At 33.5% G+C, this 22,384-nt stretch overlaps 1 protein-coding gene across 1 annotated transcript; it reads left to right on the plus strand.

The window, feature by feature from the left end:
- Positions 1 to 1,069: 1,069 nt before the first annotated feature.
- LOC134534827 (ER lumen protein-retaining receptor) lies at positions 1,070 to 21,574 on the plus strand. Its single transcript, XM_063373449.1, has 5 exons — positions 1,070 to 1,271; positions 3,595 to 3,784; positions 5,345 to 5,414; positions 8,104 to 8,356; positions 12,875 to 21,574. Exons 1-5 carry the CDS (start codon positions 1,181 to 1,183, stop codon positions 12,907 to 12,909), a joined length of 639 nt encoding a protein of 212 aa, XP_063229519.1. The 5' UTR covers positions 1,070 to 1,180; the 3' UTR covers positions 12,910 to 21,574.
- The last annotated feature ends 810 nt before the right edge of the window (positions 21,575 to 22,384 follow it).

Genomic DNA, 22,384 nt, shown 5'->3' on the forward strand with positions numbered 1-22,384 from the left:
ATGATGGCGCATGATGACATAAGTGCACTAACAGGCAACGTACAGTGGTCTATTTTCAAAATATTTACATCATTTCGCGTTAAAACCCTTGAGTAAAAAGATATATTAAAAAATTGTTCGCGACAACAAAAGCCTTTTATCGCTGACTCTAGCGTGACCTTAGTATGGCAGCTTTTTTTAAAAATTTTGACATCGTTCCGCCGAAGGCCACAAAGCCCGGCCTCATTCCGTTATATAATTCCGCTAACAATTGTTCAAGCATATGGTTTAGCAAATCTGTGTCTGCATCAAATAATATTGTTAGTGGAATTATTCCAACACATTAAGAATAGACCTGACAATGACGGTGAGCATGGGCGTTGCAACCGGTGGTGTCGGGTGGGACATGTTCCCCCCAATAATAAAAGTCTTCAATTTCGTCCCCTCCAACAATATATTTAGTTTCGTAGTTATTTTAAAAATATAATTTCTGTGATATAACCCATATGTTGCACATGGTGCATTTAGCCCAATCGTGGTAATGTGAGCACTGTATTTTTACAAATTTGTTCTCTGAAAATATTTTTTATAAAAAATGAATTATATATTGCAACCAAATATAATTAGAATATTTAGGAAATAAAAATGCCTAAAAACCACCTTTTTGCACCTTCAAACCCCAAATTTTTCCGGGGGAGGGCCCCTGGCCATGCCCCCGCTTTTTTTCCAGGGGATGGATATTCCTCAACAACTAAATCAATTGCAATCCCCCCCACCCACCCCCAAAGAATATATCCTTGTGACGCCCAAGACGGTGAGAATGCTTTTTAGAATATGGCGGTCATTTATTCCCTTAAATGGACAAAATAGATAATATGGCATAACACTTTGTAATTTCTTGCTTTGTTTTATATCCTCTTAAATTATCTGTCTTATTTTTCCCTCCAACCACCCCACGAAATTTATTTTTGGAAATACGGATCATAACCGAACCGACAACAAGAATTGGAAAACATTCCGAATCATTGTATTGTATTGCCTTTCTATGGTAGCGCTTTTTCCCGAGCGGTGGGCATTATTAGAAGGTTTTGAATTTTATTTATCTAAGGCTGTGAATTTTGGATCAAGTTTGTGCTGCCATCTACGTTGCGAGCCACGTCACTTGCGTACGTGAATTTAGATAAAAATATTTAGGGGAAAAATGAATATCTTTCGGCTTCTTGGAGATTTGGCGCATCTTCTTGCAATCATCATCCTGGTGTTGAAAATATGGAAGACAAGATCGTGTGCTGGTAAGCTTGTCAACTAAATACTGGTTGTGTTTATGCCGGCAACTTATTTCGACCAAACGTCTTGTCAGTTCAAGACCCCTCACAAGAGTCTTTAGATCATGAACTGTGGGGATAGTGTTACTTTAACAAACGAAGCTCCTTTTTTTTTTGTTTGTTCTATATTAATTTATTTACGGCCTTATCTGAGTGTTAATCATAAACAAATTTCTTTTGAGCAGGTTGTTTTGATTCCAACGCAATGAATGGTTATGCCAAACAAATGTGAAAGGTATATTCTACTGTAGTGATAAAATTTTACTTCTAATGCGTGTTATTATGAGTTTTTCAGTAATTATCTAGGAGAGGAGCGTATATGATAAATAATAAATTTATTCTAAAAAAAAAAATTACTTCCTGACGACACATTCTAATCATTTTGTAAAACGTCAGTGTAATATTTCTAGTAGTTTACAGTTTTCTTGGTTGTTTAGGTTATGTTAGCTTCATTTAAAACGCAAATTGTGTAAATGCTCAGGTTAGGTTAGTTACTTTTGAAGTACTGTTATAATATGTGAATGGTTGGTTTGGTTAAATCTGGTACATTAGTTATGTATTACGAATTCGGTAATTCTGAAGGAGAGCCTATTTTCCATAAAAATTATAATTCCTATAAAAAATATTTTTACTCGTGCATGTTTTCCATAAATGTTCTAAGAGGGTTTTGTGATACTTAAAGTAGTTTACCAGTAATTTATTATTTTAAAGGGTGGTTTGTTAGGTTAAATACATTAAAAATAAAATAAAATCGTGTGGATTAAAAAATAGCGTAAAATTGTGTGGATGGTTGGTTAGGTTAGGTTACCTACGTTATGTAAGCTACATTTTATATTTATAATTCATTATCTTTTTAAAATTATTTTACAGTATTTTTAATGTAACCAACCTAACCTAAACAACCATCCATACTATTTAAAAATATTTTTAATAATTGTTATTCTAAGTAACTGCCCACACTATTTCAAAATATTTTTATGTTAGCTAACCTAACTGACATCACTCACAATATAACAGTACTTATTTGCCATATGTAACCTATCATAACTAGCTACTTGTTAAAAGGTGAAAACTACTGGTAAACTACTTACAGTATCACAACGTCCTTTTAGATAATTATTGGAAAATGTCTGGAAGTAAACAAAAAGCATTTTGAAATAATTATTATTATTTTCTGAAAAGTGGCTAGCCATAAATGTGTTACAAGTTAAATAGGTATGTTTTATCAATGTAGCTGATCCAATGCATCAAAACTCTGGTTTTTGCCAGAATTTTTAATGTGCGAAAATCAACTTTAAAACATATAATATTTATCAAATCAAACAAATACCAATTCTAAGAAGTACAAAAAAAAACATTTAATACTCACCTTTGCAACAAGTAAACACTGCTCACATTATATACATTTGTCAAACAACATGCAACTGTCTTGTTCTAAGTATTCAACTAGCGGAAATTATATCCTTCCATGAACGTTCTACGGGAAAGTTATTTTGACTCTGATAACAAAATGCTGTTTTACAGAATGGTTAGATGATATGTCAGGAAATAAATAATAAGGAATTAAAGAATAGGCCCTATTTATTGGTTGTTTATACTCAATAATAACCATTCTTTTGTATTTTAAACTTGTAAAGTTAACCACAAAGATGACTTGTGTTTGAAGACATCAAAATTATGTTTGTTTGATCAGTGCTAAGTATTAGATGATTCCATTAAGTGCTGGGATCATACTAAAACAAATGTGACTAAAAACTAAATAAAGTTAAGCCTGTTTCTTAATAACATAGAGGCATTCTTATCCATAACAAGCATATTAATGTGAAAGGCCACATTCCAATTTGTATTACGGGTGCTGAGGTTGTGAGAAATAAAATAGGCCCAAGTTGATTTGGTAAACAGGTTTACTTTTTTTTTACTGTAAAATTAATAACTAGTATTTATTTGTTTTTTTGATTGCATAATTATTATTGCAATGTTTTAAATTTAATTTCATCCATTTGCCTGAATAATTTCTCCTCATGCCTAACATACTATTACACCCCTCATTCAACAGTAATGACCACCATATCAATCCGCTGTTAGGCTCATATTCCTTCACTACTCATGCTCCGTGTATTTTTGAGCACTTTTCCTTCTTGGCAAAATTCCAGGGTTCATTCAGAAATTTAAGCATTTACTTAAAACCATTTTTTAATTGGTATTTTTCATTCAGTTTGTTTATTGTGTTTAATATCCAAACATCCTGTAAAGTACCTACCTATTATCATTGTATTTTGTTTGCATTCAGGTATATCCGGGAAGTCGCAGATTCTATTTGCTCTTGTTTACACCACACGATACTTGGATCTGTTGACGACATTCATCTCAGCATACAACACATTTATGAAAGTAGTGTTCATCGGCACATCGTACGCTACTCTTTACCTTATGTATGTCAAGTTTAAGGCAACGTATGACCATAATCATGATACCTTCAGGTGAGTTTCTTCGTTGTCCACAGACACATTTTCAAATTTTTTATTGTATTCTTTATTAAATGATAAGGTTAATGAAACTAAATGTATGCATCACTGGTCTTAAGTCTTCTGCAGTGAAGTCTAAAATGTTGTACGAGAAGGTTGAATTTTAAGATTTTTTTTTTGCAAATAATGTTTTTGAATTTAATAACAATAATATCAATATCAATAATTGCCGATTTTTTTTCTAAATTAATACATTAACCAGTTGAGTCACAAATTGGAAGCTTAAAAAAGGTGAGGTATACATGCAATTAATATGGAGGATATTGTCTGTGTACTTTTTGTTTTTGTTTGGAATGTGCTATTTTGACATTCTGTATTTATTAACAAGACTACAATATGAATGAGAGTACTTACATTAATTGTGAGAATAATTAATTTGTACACTACTAAGTTATCTCTGTTTAGCCGTCCAGGAAGTAGTTAGGTAAGATAATGTATTATCTCTACTTCCTGGGAACTGATAAACAAGGGTACTCAATGAAAAAAGAAATTGGGTTGGAGGGGGGTTGTGGGGTATTTGGAAGATGTTCAGTTCATTGTAATATTTTTTTACTTTTTTTGTTTATTGAAATTTTAAATAGTACTAATTTTTTTAAAAAAAAGTATTCCTTATTAATAAATCAATACTTAATAAGGACTAATTTTTTTAAAAAAAAGTATTCCTTATTAATAAATCAATACTTAATAAGGACGTAAACACAAAGTTTTGCTGAACTTTAAACGAGTGGCCATCGCAAAGTCCATTTTCAGTAAGTAGTCTGTTGTAAGAAATAAAGTAATTTTATTTTTAATTTATATATATATATATATATATTTTTTTTTTTTTAGTTAGGTAGCCTACATATCTTATGAACAAAAAGATACCACAAGACATATTCAGCATATTGTTGTTGCAAAAACTAGGCATAAGAACCAAGTGACAAATATTTTTTAACAAAATGGGTGTGTAAAATATAAACTCAAAAAACATTTATTTAAGGAAAGCAAGTTTCAGCTATGTACATGCAAAGGTTATTTTCCATGGTGTCTTACAATAAAGTTAAAGAATATTTAATGGATAGTGTAAATCAAGGGTGGTTATAATATAACCCCTATTAATAGTTGTTAGCTAGCAAAAATTTGTCATATAATTTTCATGCTATTTCTTCCATTTTTTATGGGATTTAAAATGTCAGAATCTCCCAAAAAAAATCTGAATGTGAGTGGCTCGATTAGTTTTGGATTACAGAATCAATTTAACCCAAGAATCAGTAATTAAGAGTGCCTACTGTATACATTTATCCCATGTGTTCATTTAGCTCTACCTATTTTATTTTGAAGTTACTTTCACCTTCACCATACCATGGTAAACATTTCTGTTATTTGTATCTGTGATGTGATGTTCACAAAAAAAAAAAAAGTAGGAATATTTATGTAGGTATTGTAGTAGGCACTATGGAAAAGATATCAATACCAAGGAAATGCTCATATAATTGTATTCTGAGGTAAAAAATCTTTTTTCTGTTTGTCTTTCAGGATTGAGTTTCTGGTTCTCCCAGTCGTCGTGTTGGCCCTACTCATCAACCATGAATTCACTGTTCTTGAGGTTAGTTATTCAAATTTTGATTCGGTAAGCTGATATTTTGAGTTTCATACCATTTGATTAAAAGCAGATACTCATGTCTAACTGTTGTGTGTACTGACATTATTTTTTGTTTTTCAAAGTGTGTGCTGGTGCAATTTATTATAATAATAGTTTGAAAGAATTATTATTTTGTTTTTATAAATGATATATCTTTTGATCATTTACTGCTGCACTGCACATGAAGATTTCTATAAATAGTTTCTGCACATATCAGCATAATATTGGTAATCATAATTTCTTTTATCTTTTATAATTTAGTCAATTTAAAAAAAAAGTTCCACTTTTCAGTTTTATTAGCTGTCAGAAAATGTATACAGTGTGAAATTTTTATTAAAATGAGTTCCTTACAATTAGCGATGAGATTTTATGGTATTATTTTTAATATCAATTTTGTTTTGTAAACAGGAGATTTTGATGGTGGTATTTTATTTTTATACATTGTGTTTATTCATAAAAAAATGGTGTATTATTTAACAAATATGAAACTAAAATATTTCTTAATACTTATTTCACCAAAATATTGTCAATTTGACTGACACATGATGTGCCAATAAAATAATTTTAATAAGTATGTCTCAAAATAGAAACTATGTACTCAGAAAAATATAAATAAATCAGAATTATTTTTCAGTGTTTGAAAAATGTGCCTATGTAATGAATGTAAAATATGTAACAAATAAGAGATATAAGATAAAGCAACATAATATTATTTTTCAATCTGTTTAGTTTATACATTTTGCCACAAAATCATACTAAATAATTACATTCAATGAATATACAATAGAATAAGATAAAGTTTCTGTGATTTGAGTTGAATTTTGCCAAATTATTGATTGATTTTTTTTAGTTACATTTTGGTGCTAAATGGCTTATTAACTTGCATTTCGTTGTTGTGTTGTATTGAGATGCTTTCCAGTTTTATTTCAGTTTTATCGCAATCCACCACGTATCTTACCCCTACTTATGATTTGAAAGTGTAATGTGGTGTTTGTTAAAACAGGAGCTTGCACAGTGACAGGTTTTAAATCTGGCACATTCAAGGACTACTGCCATGATGGATTAGCAATTTTGCAGTATTATCGAACGTCAATATAGTTTTAGCAGGAATACCAAAGAAAAATCAATGTACAGTACAAAATTATTTAAAGCAAGTTGTAATAAGCTGCTCTAATTAAAGAAAAGCACATATGAGCATTTGTCTCCTTCAAAAAAATCATTATCAAACTATACCCGTAGAAAATGTAACCTGCTAAAAGACAGGAAATGCTGTACTTAAATGAAAACCAGCAGTCTCTGAAAACGCTGGATCAACAGCCAGAATCCACCCATTAAATCTGAAGAAGAGCGGCTCAATTTGCTGGCAGATAACAGAATGTGCCGAACTATAGAATGCTAGAGTAAAGACCGCTCAGTATACTAAGCATTTCATTCAAAAGTACATTTTGCAGGGGAAAAGTAATTCATTTTCCCAAGAAATTTGTTAAATTTACCTTTTATATTATCTTGAGACATAGGAAGGTCAAGATGGTCACTAATTTTAATTTTTTTCAATCCATTTTACATTTTTATTTTGCTTTGTAGATAAACACCACAGAAGAAAATTTCCCCTCGTGAACTGATGGCAATAAAGCTTGGAATTATGGAGGTTAGAAGAGGGAGGGTAAAACAGTTTTGTGAATGTAAACTATAAGAAGTGGGTAAGGGAGGATTAAATAACTTGGTTTTTATTTTATAATATACAGAATATTTTGTAAGTTTTGGTTTACTTTGTTATCTGTATTGTTGAATGAATAATGTGTAGTTCCAAGAAATAAACGGTTTATGGAAGTGGCTCCGGTAATGTAGCTACCGCCCACAGAGTGGGACACTTGAAATAGATGAATTTGGGCTTATCTCATCATCATCGCTCCATTAGGGACGATAAAAGAGTGATGATATGGGAACGGAGCATTGACGAATAAATGGTTGTGAGGAATGGGAGTATGGTAAAAGGTGGGTGGATCTAACCACCCACCCACCATTCACAAGGCAGACTATCATTTTGAAGAAACAGGTTAGAAATAAGAATGCTCTCTCTCAGAAGGGTGACTATGCAATGACCCAAGAAACAGTAATGGAATACAAAGTAACCCCTAAAAAAACCACTGCCACGTTTCCAATTGTAACGAAATCTGGATTTGGCACAATTGAGTGCTGTGTCAGGATGACCTGACCTGTACGGCACCTTGGCAGTCGCCGATCACAGTTTATTGGCAGTGGTGGTACAGCAGTATCTTAACTGAGTTAATGTGGACCATGGCAACCGAAAATGATCAAAATCTCAAATAACATGACTATAATTTATAAATTGTCTTGGTTTTCAGTTGGGCCAGAGATATCAATTTTCAAAATGGTGTTTTCCAGCTTATCTTCAGTGTAGATTCTTTCGTGTCACTCCATTTTTTAGTTTTTTTTTTTGTTTTTTTTTTTTTTTTCCTCGACAATAGTAGATAATTTTCTAGGCCCTCAAGCAAATGTTTCAACAGTCTGCTGGTAATGATGCTTGGATGATACGGAACCTCGGTTGATCGAGAGACTGCTGTAATTGCTAAATAATTTCAGTCATAACTGTGTGTTCCTCCCAGCTGAAACAATGTGCCCATGTTCTCAGATCTTGTGGACCTTCAGCATCTACCTGGAGTCGGTGGCCATCCTACCGCAGCTGTTCTTGGTGTCCAAGACGGGCGAGGCAGAGAGCATCACCTCCCACTACCTCTTTGCGCTGGGCTCGTACCGCGCCCTCTACCTGCTCAACTGGATCTACCGCTACTACTTCGAGTCGCACTACGATCTGATTGCCATCGTGGCCGGCGTGGTCCAGACGGTGCTCTACTGCGACTTCTTCTACCTCTACATTACCAAAGGTGCTGCTTTTCTGTTCGCTCTGATTGGTGGCAGGACAGTTCTTGGTGCTAGGCATTCAGAAGTCAAGCTACCCTGTTTATACATTGAACTCCAGTTGGGCACGTGACCAAAAAGGTGCAAATAGCCAGCAAAATAGCAGAACACAACCCGTCAATTTATCGCCCAGAGGGCGAACTATGTGTTGGCCCTGGCTAGAGATGTGTTTGGGAACAGAAAATTTTAACCACATAGTTTTCAAGAAAATTTTTTGCCCCAAGATTAACATATATTTGTTTAATTTAAAATAGTTTAATATACTAAAATGATAGTACAAATTTCCTATGTTGTAGTCTGTTGGCATGTTATCACACTCCAGACCACCTGGCTAGCAAATGGATTTGCCTTAGGAGTGGACATACATAGTTCATTAACACTTGAAGAAATGAATTGAGTGCTGAAATTTATTCAAGTTCCAGAAAGAAAATGTTCCTGTTGTCGATTAGTTACTGAAATAATGTCTCTCAGACACAAACTGATATTAATGTATTTTTATTAATACTCGTAGAAAATTCCCAATCATCGTGGCAGCTATCTTGCGACCACAAAAAATAGTGCAGGTAGAGTATATAACCTTTCTTACATAACCTCTTCATCAACTCAAAAAACGCATACGTTGATTGTTTGCAGGTACCGAAGGAGAACTATTAATTTAAAAGACAGTTCACAATAATTATGTCCCATGGTGCACACGCCTGGAAAAAGTCGCAGGTGCACAGCCTCTCAGCCAATCACAGCACATCCCCCTCAAAATCATAGGAGGATACAATTTCTGACGTCTTGTAGCGAGGAGTTTTTTGACAGATTACACCAAAGAAAAATAACATGGTCTGGTGACCCCACTTTTAATCAATCACAAAAATACCTTTAAAAATTACCAGCCAAGAAAGGTGCATAGCAACAGCCGCCTGACACCTTGCAATGGTTTTTCTCACACTTTTACAGAATTTTCCGCGGGGGGAGGGGGAGGTTTGTGTGTGAACACAGGAATACTATTTTTATATATATATTTATATATATGTGTGTGTGTGTGTGTGTGATTATAAAATATAGGAAAAACTAACCATAGCACTGAATATAAGACAACACCAGAATTTGTTAATTAAAGGCAGTAACGTAGGTTGTTACAATGTATGTTGTTTTGAATTTTTTCTCTATTAGGAATGTTTTATACCACTTGTAAAATGTTATGTTGCCATTATATTACAGTACAAGTAAAGAACTTGTGAAGTTAAAAAGTAGGTATAGAACTGTGACGTGTGTCCGTACGTATTGTACAGTTTGTCTTTCTTTGCCACATAATGGTTCACTTCTTTTGTTATTAATTTATATTTGTATAAAAAGGTTGATACATTTGTTTTTCTGTGAAAGTATTACTCATTGGAAAATTTTCCCAGAGTTTAGCAGAAAATTTTCTGGTAAATCACTGGAAAATTGTTTTAAAAGTACTTTTCTGTAAAACGTAACATCTCTTGCCCCGGCCAATGCAAGATTCTTTGCAGCAGGGAGTTTCCATTCTGCCCGACTCTAACAACAGACGAGTGTCGACAACAAAGAGACAAGTCACTTAATTTGGCTTCTGAATGCCTAAGTAATCTGTGGTGTGGATGTGTCTCATCACAGAAAAATTTCTGGCCTTTTTGTAACAGCCTATTTACAGCTGAACTATATGGAATGTCAGCGATGAGAATCCACACCGTTCTAAGGATCAATGGGCAGGCAAATTATAGGACTGGGTGGCCTAAGGAGACTCGTTTTGGCTGGAACAATGTGTTTCCTTGTGTGTGTTACCCTTGTTAACACCTGCATCTAATGTTGTGAATGTCTTTCTTCTGGTTGCAGTTCAACTAAACTTTGCATCAAGTGCCTGGCTGCAATGTTGTGTTTTACAAGCAGTGGTGGTTTTTTATGTCCATAATTTTAAGTCAGTCAAGCATGCCTCGTGAGAAAGTTGATACTATCTTCCTGTGAAGGCTGTTGTAGTTATAAATCATTTTATGCTAATATGTATTTGAGAAAGCCCTGGGATTTGAAGATTGTATTCTGCAAGGAGACTACCAGATTCAGGAATCCTCTAGATACTGTGCCCGGCAGATAACTTGGCGTCTGAGCTCCCTAGTCCTGTCTGGGGTAAAGGGGAGGGCGAAGAGAAAGCGATACCCTATTGTCAAGGTCAGCGGCCAGGTTTGTACTAGCAGAACAGAAAACATTCGGCGCGTGACTTCCTACACTACGTAAGTCTGTATCCACGTCCGTGGGGGCCCCAGGGCAGTAAGGCCTTTTGGCTAAGAGCGCTGGGTTACCAAACCAAAAGTGAGAAATCCTATGAATTATACTTGTACTACATAAGTGTAAAATTGTGTAAATTGCAGTGGTTGTGCTCGAATATTTGTACTCATCTGTCAGGAAAAGTAAAAAAACTATTATTAAAACCTGCAATGTTTTGCTTTGTCCCATCAAATATACTTGCGGTGTCTGCTAATTATTATGCTAACCAAAATTAATTGAAATGTTGTTAACTCAGTAACTAGCGAAAACCAGACACGATTTATTTTGGAAAACTAGGTCACTTAGTATGTAAAATAAATTTATAACTATGCTTCTCAATTCATTGTGTTCTCAAAGTTATTTTTAAAAAAAGGTTTTACAAGAAAAAGCAAACGACCAAAACATTACGCAATTGTAGCTCTCCGCGCGAAAGCTATCTCACAGTTGATGACGCAGGAGCCAGTCTAGCCCTTATCGTTCTCCGTTTTCCGTACCTAAAACATGCCATTTAGCGCTGGATCTACATTTAACTAAACATGGAGCTTGTTATGTTATATTTGCTGCTTTAACTTCGTCAGTCGTTTAGGAAACACCTGACTACCAACGTTAATGGCATTTAAAAAATGCTTGTGTATGTGTGGCTTTATATTTTAATGCACCTTTAATCAATAACTATTATTACTATTAGATTTTCAACATTCATAGTGTACAAACAATGCAGAACATATAACTTACACTGTTAAACTTTCCATTTAAGCCTCTTTTCCACTTTTTTGGAGTAATATCAACTTATACCATAGAATAAACTGTTTTTATTATTTCCCGCTCTCCGCTATGTATCACTTTACCGCGCCTCTGCGAGCTGCCACCTTCGCCTTCCATTTTCGGGTAAACACTGAAGGGCAATATTTTCCTAACAGCCACTACACGGCTCTCGGCTACGTGTCGCCTGCTTACCCCCTCTTCTTTCTCCGGTCCCGCTGTTCCCGCACCCCCGCGCTGAGACACGCCAAGATAACTGCCGGGCACAGTGAGTGATGGCCAATTTCAACTTTTTTGGAGGGTCAGATATTAATTTTGAAACTAATCTGAGGGCCTGACTGATATGAGCCAATGTAAAATTTCGTACAATATTTTTTTTATTGTTGTGTTACTCTGTAAAATAACCAATATGTAAATACAGCATGTGTCATGTGGGGGAGAAATTAAATATAATTCTCTTTAAAAAATGTATAATATAATATCATTTAAAAAATTAAAATATTTTTAAAGTATAAGAATATTTCTGTGAGAATAACATGGCTTTGGAATAGGGTCTGCTGAAAACTTATTCTACATGTATGTAAAGAAAGACATCTCATACATGACAGTATACGTGACAGTATTTATTTGTTGGGAAATTGTTTAAGCAGGTCATACTGAAAAATGTTGCGAGCTGGATCCAGCCCGAGGGCTGTCAGTAGGCCATTACTGGTCTAAAAGATGGTGCAACCTACAGATTAAATTTAATCCACATGTTTAATAACTAGAGACATGATTTTATGGTTATATTTTTAGGATAATTTCATTTTTAAAACAGGAGATTTTGGTGTTACTGTTTTCATTTTAAATTGAAATCTGTTTATTCATAAAGATAGCATATTATTGAGCACATATGACTTATAGATATGCACCCAGAACAATAAAAGTAAACCTGCAAGTACTTGTTTGAAAAATGTACCCATGTCGTAATGTAAACATGATTTACTAACAATAGTTGTAAGAACAAAAAAGAGCAAAATAAATTTTTCCAATCTACGTAGTATAGACATTTCTGTAGAAACTTCATTCTGAATACATTACATTCATTGAATTTAATACATAAATTTTAAGTTTTTGATATTTAAGTAAAATTTTAATTGAAAATGCTGATTAATTCATGATAGTTGTTGCATTTCGGAGCGTTATGGTGTATTAACTTACATTTGGTGTTATGTATATGGTGTAGTGACATGATTTTTGGCATTATTTCGATTTTATCGCATTTCATCATATAATCCTGTCAATGACATAATGACAGCAGGGGTAAGCATTTCATCAATTGGAAGCAGAACAATACGCATGAGTAAATATGAATTAGGTATATGTCTGCAAGTAGTGCAAGAGTGTGATAATGAAGTATGAGTGTGTTCTCGGTTGATGACCTGGTGTTGTTTTTACGGGTTGTGTTGCAGTGTTGAAAGGAAAGAAACTACAGCTGCCTGCCTAAAAAACGCAGTCGGCGGGGGAATCATCCAATAGCTGCCGGGCGCGTGCCGTGACACGACTTCACATGTGCACAATTGGTGAACAGTGGACTCTGCCAGCCAAAGATAAACCACTCGTGCATAAAGGTTCGAAAGGAAGGGGGGAAAAAAAAACAATGTGTGTTTTTTTTTTTTTTAATATGTTTGACGATCGGTGGGGCAGATAGCCCATCCGTCTGCCTGTCACACACACCATAAAACTGTATATCTTTCTTACTTCATTTGTGTCTCATTTCAACTGAGCTAGTCACGCATAGCTATGCTCCTTGCTCCGTGTATCCAGGAATTTGTTTTGCACATTTGGACACTCTGGTTTTGAGATGTCTGTGTTGATCTTTACTTAGGAGATGTTTGATTGGCAGGAAATCAGTGAGATCAAATTTGTCATGGTGCTTCACTTCTCACTAGTTGATTAGTGATGAGCGTACTTTTATTATACAGCGAAATAATTTTTATTTTTAAAAGTACGTGGCATTAGTATTTTTTTTGGGACTAAATAAATTTTTAATTTCTGTTTTTTTTTTTCAAGTGGCTGTCCCTTTTTTGCAACTTCTTTACCCAAAGGTGCAGTGGGTTTAGAGGGGGAGAAAGTTGTGGTTGCAGGAAATACGAAGGCTGCTAACATTACTACTTGAATGCATGAGGGCTAGTAATACGAATTATTTTTGTCGTAAACTATTGTAATTTATTAGCTTTAATTTAACTTAACGTGAAATGTTGTAGTTATGAGATATAAAATATGTTTGTTGTTTATTTTCAAATTAGAATTTTAAAGCTAATAAATTACTTGAGTATGTAATATTGTTTTATATGTCATTTTCACCTAAATATTTATTTTGATTATTATTTATGAAATACCTTTATTTTTCCAAATGTATAACTTAAAAAAATTACATTACAAAACCCTGTATTCACATTAGTTTTTCCTGCCCACACACACTCTCAACCTTCCACACCACCTCCCGAGTGGGAGTAGATGTAGCAGTGGCTTCCAGGTGCTGGAGTTGCAGTTACGCCCACCAGTAGAACACTTTGGTTGCAATAACTAGTATAGTGTTACTTACTGTAACAAAAACATCTAGTTAATTTTTGGGTGCAGAAGTTGCTAAAGGTACAGCTCACACAAACAGTCTCTTGTCTTCAATTTTTGGCAAGTTTTCTTGTGTGGTTTGGGTCAGGAAGGTTCTTGTGAAATTTTGTGTACTAATCTTACAGTAAAACAAAATTGGTCAGCAAATGTGTCGTATTGTGCAATTGTGTGTGTTTTTCTTTGTGTTTGGTATCATCGGAAGAAATTTTACTAATCTGGTAGGTATGTTCTTCTGGTTTTGTTTTGCATTTACATAGTTCAAACTGTTCACTGCCTCAGATGTAGTGTTTCACAGAGAAGATAAATGTGGTACAACTGTAGAGAATTTCATTGGTATTGACAGTCAACCTTATTAACTTTAATCAATGAGTTGCATTTAGTGTGAATAATTTTATATAAAAGATAAACAGTTAAGTTTGTATATGTAGGATTTGAAACTCTTGGAAATATAGTTAATTAACATACACACCTAATTGGTTTTTTGAAACAGCTATATTCACCACAAAAAAAAAGTGTCATTTTAGTTGGAATTCTTCATATCCAAAACACAATACAGCAAAACCCTGTTGGAAGTTTCTCAAGGTACTTGGAAATTTTTTAACTTACTAGCAGGTAAAATGGTATGTATTTATATTATAGGTCAAGTACTAAATTTTTAGAATGTATTATGTCAGAAATTTTCTATAAATGGAATTTATTTTCCAAGGGTTTTACTGTATAAGTAACGATTTTCTGTTAACGTTCAAAAGAAAATTGTTTTGTTATTTAATTGATTTTACCTATGGCACAAATAATTTAATTAATAGTATCAGTAATGTGAAACCATGAATTACCATGAACTTAGTATTGGACAAGCAATTAACTTTTGTGCATAAACATTTTTGTGTTTGAATTTGTGCCATTTTGTAGGCATGTTAAGTGATTCTTGTAATTACTGTACAGCAGCACATGTGCTGTTTGTCAAGCATTACCGTGGTTTATCGCATAATTGTCGCACCGTTATTCGGGCGTCAAAATTTGGAGAGAATAAAAACTCGCATAAACATTGCACAATATTTTTGGTCCCGCTTTTAGATTTCGAGTGCTTTGTGTAGGTAGTTTTTTCGTATAAAACAATCTATTTTAAAGTTGAAATCTAATATTCATTTGGATATTACAGCCTACTTATTTAATCAACAGAAATACAAAGTTGTCTGATCTGTAAATTGTCTTTTAAAGACGTTTTCAAACTGTATAACCTATATCTGATCGTCTTCGTCACCGCCAGTGGCGTAGCCAGGATTTGTGTGTGGGGGGGTGTTAAGAAGCATGCCCCCTCCCCCTCCCCCCCCCACCATATTAAAGAGGGGGGTCCGTGAAAATTTGGATTTTAAGGTGTAAAATAGTGCTATTTTAGCAGTTTTCGGTTCTTCAATTTAAATATTGTACAATTGTAATGGTAAAAATGTTATTAATTTTAATATGAAATTTGTTTGAGTGATGAATAAGAAATTAATTAAAGATTTGGTGCTAAGGGGAGGGAGGGGGGGGTTTGAACCCCTAAACCCCCTTCCCTCCCTGGCTTCGCCCCTGGTCACCGCTGTGTACCGCTTATAAATATGTAGCCAGCGCTAGTTGGCATCATTCATGTTGATTCCCGTGTATAGCGCACACATGTAGTCGAATTTCAGTATTGATAGCTCGCCAATTGCATGCAATCTGTGCGCTCTGTCTTGTGCCGAGTTAACTACATTTGATAGTCTGCACTCTTTCGTGGTAAGAAATGATAGTTCCAGCTCATGTTTGGGTCACAGATTTCATTTATATTTTTGTTGCATGACTTGTTAATTTAAATTGTTTGGTGTGCTTTTGTATACTCTACTTTTTAAATAGACATACTTTCCATGAATAGGTTTTGTTTTTATGAATAACTTTACCTAACAAAAAATACTTTTCAAACTTGATTTTAGTGCGACAATTATGCATCAAAACACAGTATCTCCCTTCGAAATTAATAATTAATGCAACTTTACCGAAGCTAGTTGTTATGGAAAAAATAGATGTACGGACATACTACATATAGGTTACAGGTATGTTATCCAATTATAGATCTGTACCTGGACGTTAATTTTTTTCACTACTTGTAAAACATCAAAGTTCTGTAACATTATTCATTTTGTAACTGTAACATGTAAACATAATGTAAAGCATTTGAAGAAAAAATTTTATAGTGAATTATACTCATGAATTTTCTTTTGAATCAGTGTGGATTACGTAACTGCCGTTCATTGTGTTTTGGAACATTTCAAAGGAAATTTTGGTGTTAATAGTTGGAACTTAAGTTTTGTAAACTAATGGTGTTTTACGTAGTTGGAGTTTTAACCTGCATGTGAAGTACCACCTAAGTATTCATGGTTTAAATTAAAATTAAGTATTTATGTTCACAAAATTTCGCCAAAATAATTGCATTTGATATTTAGATACCCATAATTGTATATTAGAAAACCAAAATACTATGGGGAATTTATAAAAGTTTTGAATCTAATTTTAATGTTATTAATGTATATGTTAATGATTACAATTTGATTCAAAATTGAAAAAATATATATATATTTACACTTTACTTAGCAAATTTTGTGCCAGTGTTTGTATTTCCATTCCAAATCCATGAAATTGTTTATACAGATGTAACCATCTAGGAAAAATCTGTAAAAAAAAAAAATGTATCTTTGTTATTGATTATGAGTAAATTTAAACTCTTGAATTATTGTGAGTTTAATGGCTCGGATACATTTCAGTTTGAATGTTGGTCGCAGTCATATTGTTTGCGGGTGTTACACCTGTGCACTATGCATGAGCAAACGTGACAAAGAGTCCACAGAGGCAGGAAAAACATTGTCGTTGAAAAGTGTTGATCCTGTTGGTCTTTAATAAAACTTTTCTGCTGTCTAGGCTGTATTCTCTCTACGGCAGCTTGTGGGACGCAATTTTTAAAAAAATAGCCAGGTGTTTCTCAGTTAATACATAGAAATCTTTCAATTCTGGCATAAATATTTTACTGCCAAAAAAAACATGAAATGACATCCAACTTACGGTGTGCAGAGCCTGGGTAAGGAGTATGTATAAGAATGATGCTTTAGCTGTACGTTGAGTTTTACAAATTCGTCTCATAAAAAATCATCCAATAGCTTTTCAATGTTTTTTTTTGAATTTGTTGGTTGTTAAGGGGTGTATGTGTGTTAGTGAGGCAGGATAATAAGTGCGACGGTCGCTGGTGCTTCTAGCGCGGTATCGCCTTTAAGTGCAAGGCTGTGTACTGGCACACAGTCTTCTCATTGTGCACAGAGAAACCATGATATTTGAGCGAAAACTTAACATTTTATGGTGAAGAAATGAAGATAAAGGTGTAATGCACCTTGAAAACCCACATTTTAGGCATTTTCACTCTTCAAATACTACCTCTTCCACCATTAGGGTATTCTTTAATGTTTTTCGTTAACATGCCCCCACTCGGATATCTTGAGCAGTTTTAAATCACGTGGTTTCTTCTGAAGCGCAGCACACTGAATGTGTGTCTGTGTGGGCAGGGTTCTTAAGGTTGATGCTGTTCCAGCATTGAGCTATACCTAAATGCAGACACTTCCTCTGACAACAGCACCGACATGCCACGCAAAGCTTTTGTGTGGAAAGGGTTCCGAGTTGAATCCCAACATCCAGTTAGTATGACTCAAATTAATAAATGTTGAGTTTTTTTTTTTTTTTTTAAGTGGTTCGAAGCGGATGTTATTGAGAGTTCTAATTTCCCTTACGCCTCTGTGCGTAGCCATGCAACCTAAAACCAACCAAACAAAATCTTTCTTGTGGTTGTGGTTGTGGTTGTGCTTGTGCTATGAGTAGGGACAAGATTACATGATGAATTGCGATAAAACTGAAATAACACCAAACAGTACACCACATAACACCAAACCGCAAATTAATACACCATTTAGCATGAAATAAACTTTCTATTTGACCAAACTTGACTCAAATTACAAAAATGTTAAATTTTGCTATAGTAAATTCAGTGAATGTAATTTATTTAGCATGAAAAGTAAAAAAAAAAATTTGAATTAAATGTAAAAAAAAAAATCATTATGTTTGATCTTGCATTTTACTTTTAGCTTTTGTCAGTGTTTGAACTTTCTACCAATGGACTCATCAAGCTATTTAAACAAATTTAATGTCAAAACTACTGATGAGTACGCTCAATACTCGAATTTACTTAACCAAGCCAACAATTTTTCAACTCGTAATGCTTCCAGCTTCTGTTTTATTTGTCCTTAGACACTGCCACATTTCTGTAAAATTGTCTCAATTCATTCACGATGACACTTACAGTGGGAATACCTATTTTCAATTCCTTGCCACTTGAAAAAGTGTAATTTTTGGATTCCTACTTACGTTGGCATGCTAAAATGTTGTAGGACTACACATGTACATCTGCAAACAGAATGGAATGGTAAAAACTGAAAGATTTTTTTCAAGACAAGGGTGGGAACATTATGTACCTTCAATATTTTGAATACAGTACATTAACTAGCACATTTACATTTTGTTTTTGCATCCAGTACTTTTTGAACAATCTACATCTATGGTATAACAGTGATTGTGAACAAAAATATATGTTTTTAAAACTTTTTTAGTTTTTATTTATTGAATTTTAGGAGAAATAAATACATTGTCATGGTGGAAATGTTGTAACTTAAAAAATTTGACGTTAAAGCAGGAACATTGTAACAGGGTTCTACTGTAAATCTTCTAGACATCAGTATGACTGCCAGTGTCGATGCCTGTGGTGTCGGCAAGTGTCCAGATGCAACCATTGACTGTGCAGCAAATAATTTGTGGTCCCAGCATCGAACTGTTGTTTTATCAAAATGACTGTCAAAAGCATGTGTTGTGGCAAACACAGCTTGGTGCTTCGTTGAGGATTCAAAATCATCTCTTAGCGCTTTATAAACCAGAGTTTTTATTCAGTAATTGATATTTCCTAATATGTTCTGCATCAAATCACTGCCTAAAATGTAATAATTTGTACAAAAAAACATTGTGTTTATGTTGCGGTACCATTTGTAGGCAAACACATTGTTTTGATTACATTATTTTCGTTTTATAGTTAGTTCTGTTAGCAAATCATAAGCTATTGTTGGTCTCGTGTACAGATGATAATGATTCTATATCAACCATTATTCTATGGCAGTGGTTATCAAACTTTTTTTTTAATTGGGGAACGTTTAGAATCCTACAATTAATTGGCACCAAATACAATTTTCTGAGAAATATGTTGTAAAGTTGTAATAATTAAATAATTAAACTTTTGATATTAACTGGTGGTGAAGTCAAGACTTGTTTACAAACAGTGCCATACGGAACTAATTCACTGTTTGAGGAAAACCTTCAGAGTCATTCAAATAACACACAATAATGATGGATATACCGTAATGAAATTGTGTAATAGAGTAACTATTTTTATTTTTATGGAATACCATGGCACCCTGGTGCATACTTTGAAAAACACTGTCTACGTTGCTGGTGTTTCCATTACATTTCTTCCCCTAAGACCAACTCTGCAACTACATATCCTCTTAAAGCACAGCCTTAAATCGGTGCCGTGCCAATGTGCTACCGTAGTTCTGATGATGCAGTATGGAGCTCTGTAGGACTATTTAGTTCACTGGCTTTGGTAAAATACTTTTATTATTATTATTATTATTATTATTATTACAGAATCAACCATGGAAAATAATTGTTTGCTTGAAATTAATACAGATCAAACGTGCATGCAAGTCTTAAATGGATGCACTAGTGATTTCATTTTGAGTAAGCACTGAATGAGACAAAAAATTCTGAAGTAAATGTGAAAGGTTTGAATGAAATATATTAAACAATCTGGTAATTTTTTTTTTTTACTACAGGCGATTTCACAAATGACAGATTATTGATTTCTGTGTTCCAAGTCATTCCAAAAATTATGTTAGTGCATTGTGAACAAATGTTAATTTTTGCTTGAGATATTTTGTTACAGATTGTGTGAAATGATACAATTGTAGTGGGTGTTCAAACAAATTCTTATATTCGTATTTGAACTAGTTTTGTAAGTACAGTAGTTGAACCAAGAATTTCGTTACTAGTGGCAGAACCAAACTAATTTTACTATCAAGCGGAGGTAATCGCCGTGTGCAACTGGTTAAACTTGAACAGTGGTTAAGTGTGGAGTCAGCAGATGTGTGCGGTGCTTTCTATTACATGTTTTAGTGAGATTACATTTTTAAAATGAATCTTTCATGATATTTTATTTTATTTTTGGCTTTGTGGAAAGTTATCTGTACTTAGTCTAAACTCTGACGCATCTTGTAACTAAAAAATCTTAATGTCACAGTTATGTCTTTTTTTTATGAAGATGTCTAGCTTGTTAAAGTGTAGTTGAAATTTGAAATTATCATTGATTATGTATTTATTGCTAAACCCATAACTTGAAATATTATTTAAATTTTGTAGTAATTTTATCAAGGAAAATAAATATTTGATAGGAATGCATATAACAAAATCTACCTTTGCACATGGGGCATTAAAGCTTAGAGTGAAAGTAAAATATGTATTTCAAACAGATTGAGATGTATAAGGAAAGGAGGGATTGTCCAAGTTTCAAATTTTACTGTTTATGTTGTGACTTTTTTCTGGGAAATAGTGATTGCAAGAAGTAAGAAATTCATATCCAAAGTAAGACATATTGTAAATTTTATATATATGAAAAGATTTGCAGACACAGCTTTTATTTGATTTTGAAAAATAGGTTTTTCAAACATTGTAATATTAAAAAAAAATAACATTTATCTTCCTGAGCTTATTTGGATGGGATTTGCTGTTTATACTAGATATTTTAACAACTGTGAGTTAAGATAATTATGTAGTGAAGTTTAATATATTGTGTAGATTATCCTATAAAAATATAATTTATTTAAAAAAAAGACCAAGAGGTCCATAATTTTACAGATAATGTACACAAAACTTAATCCAAAAATATTAAAATTATAAAGTGACAAATATATAAAAGTTTTAACTTTTTGAGATCCAGTTTAAAGTTGAAATTTAAAAAAATATACATATTTCTTTGTCATTTATGATGAAAGCATTTATTTACCTTATCCTCGTGTGTTACTTCATAGCAAACCCACTTGCCAAAATCTTTTATCGAGAAAGATAACAGTTTGTGTGTTCTAGGTAATGTCTTTTGCTATTTCGTTCAAGAATTTGATAGAGCAGTGTGTTGAATGTGTTGGGAATTAGGATTCATCACTAGTTTCCTTAAACTGAGGGGAATTTTTTTACTCTGAAAATGTTCTGTGGAAATAATTTATTTGAACGTGAATTCATTCGAATTTGCTTGTATTGTTAAATAACTGCTTGTTTTTTTTTATATTTAGAAAAAAAAAAGAACATATTGCAAGGAAATGTATTGTCATTGTTTGAATGTTGTATTTCATAGAATAATGGAAATAAAAATTTGCATTATGCCATTTTCCAAATGTTATTGCTAAATGGAAAGACTCTTATGTTAACAAAGTGTGTTGAAGTGACAGCTCTTCCCAGCACACGTCTGTGTGCACAGCAGTCTGGGGTTGGCAACCCTGCAGCCTGCTGAAATTGTTCACTGTGTTTTGGTATTTTGTATTGATTGTGCAAGCTTAGTTTGCTCGTCAACGTCACTATCTTGGAATATTCTTTGCTCTCTCACACCTCATGGTAGTGCTGGCATCAGTTATTTTCATAATGATAAATATCTAGAAGCGTGTGGATGCTAAAGGGAGCTCGTAGTAGACAACTGACGGCCATCTTCACTCTTTTCTAGGGCTGGATTTTTTTGAAACTAATCCGAGGGCCAAACACACATGAATCAATTTTAAATTGCTTGCGGCATGTTGTTATTGTCGTATTCTGCCTAATAACCAGTAAATATAAAATGTGCCATGTGATGAAGAAATGAAAAATATTTCTCTTAAAAATAGTACCTATTTACAAAACATAAAAGTGGGAGTGTTTTGTTCTTTTGTTAAAGCACACAATCCCCAGATGACTGAATGCTTTCTTATATTTTCTGCATTTTCTATTTAAATTCATTCTTCGTCCAATACAGCTAAAATATTGAATCCTTCTTCCCCATTGCAAAAACATTTGAAGAATGTAAAATATAATTTGACTGTTAGTTTCCATTTTCCGAGTATTCTTGAAAGGTTTTTCGTACTTCAGGTCATCTATAGGTATGTTTTTCTAAACACAAGATAAGCTCGCAAACCAATGCAAAACAAAATGTCTTAACTGTTCACTTGAGC

The sequence above is a fragment of the Bacillus rossius genome, chromosome 8, assembly GCF_032445375.1.
Source record: "Bacillus rossius redtenbacheri isolate Brsri chromosome 8, Brsri_v3, whole genome shotgun sequence".
Lineage (NCBI taxonomy): Eukaryota > Metazoa > Arthropoda > Insecta > Phasmatodea > Bacillidae > Bacillus > Bacillus rossius.

Bases quoted from the DNA above. Each gene is read 5' to 3' on its own strand.
- LOC134534827 (XM_063373449.1), top strand. From the start codon at position 1,181: ATGAATATCTTTCGGCTTCTTGGAGATTTGGCGCATCTTCTTGCAATC. The intron at 5,415-8,103 runs GTTAGTTATTCA...CCATGTTCTCAG, and splicing joins ATGAATTCACTGTTCTTGAG to ATCTTGTGGACCTTCAGCAT. The intron at 8,357-12,874 runs GTGCTGCTTTTC...GTTGTGTTGCAG, and splicing joins CTACCTCTACATTACCAAAG to TGTTGAAAGGAAAGAAACTA.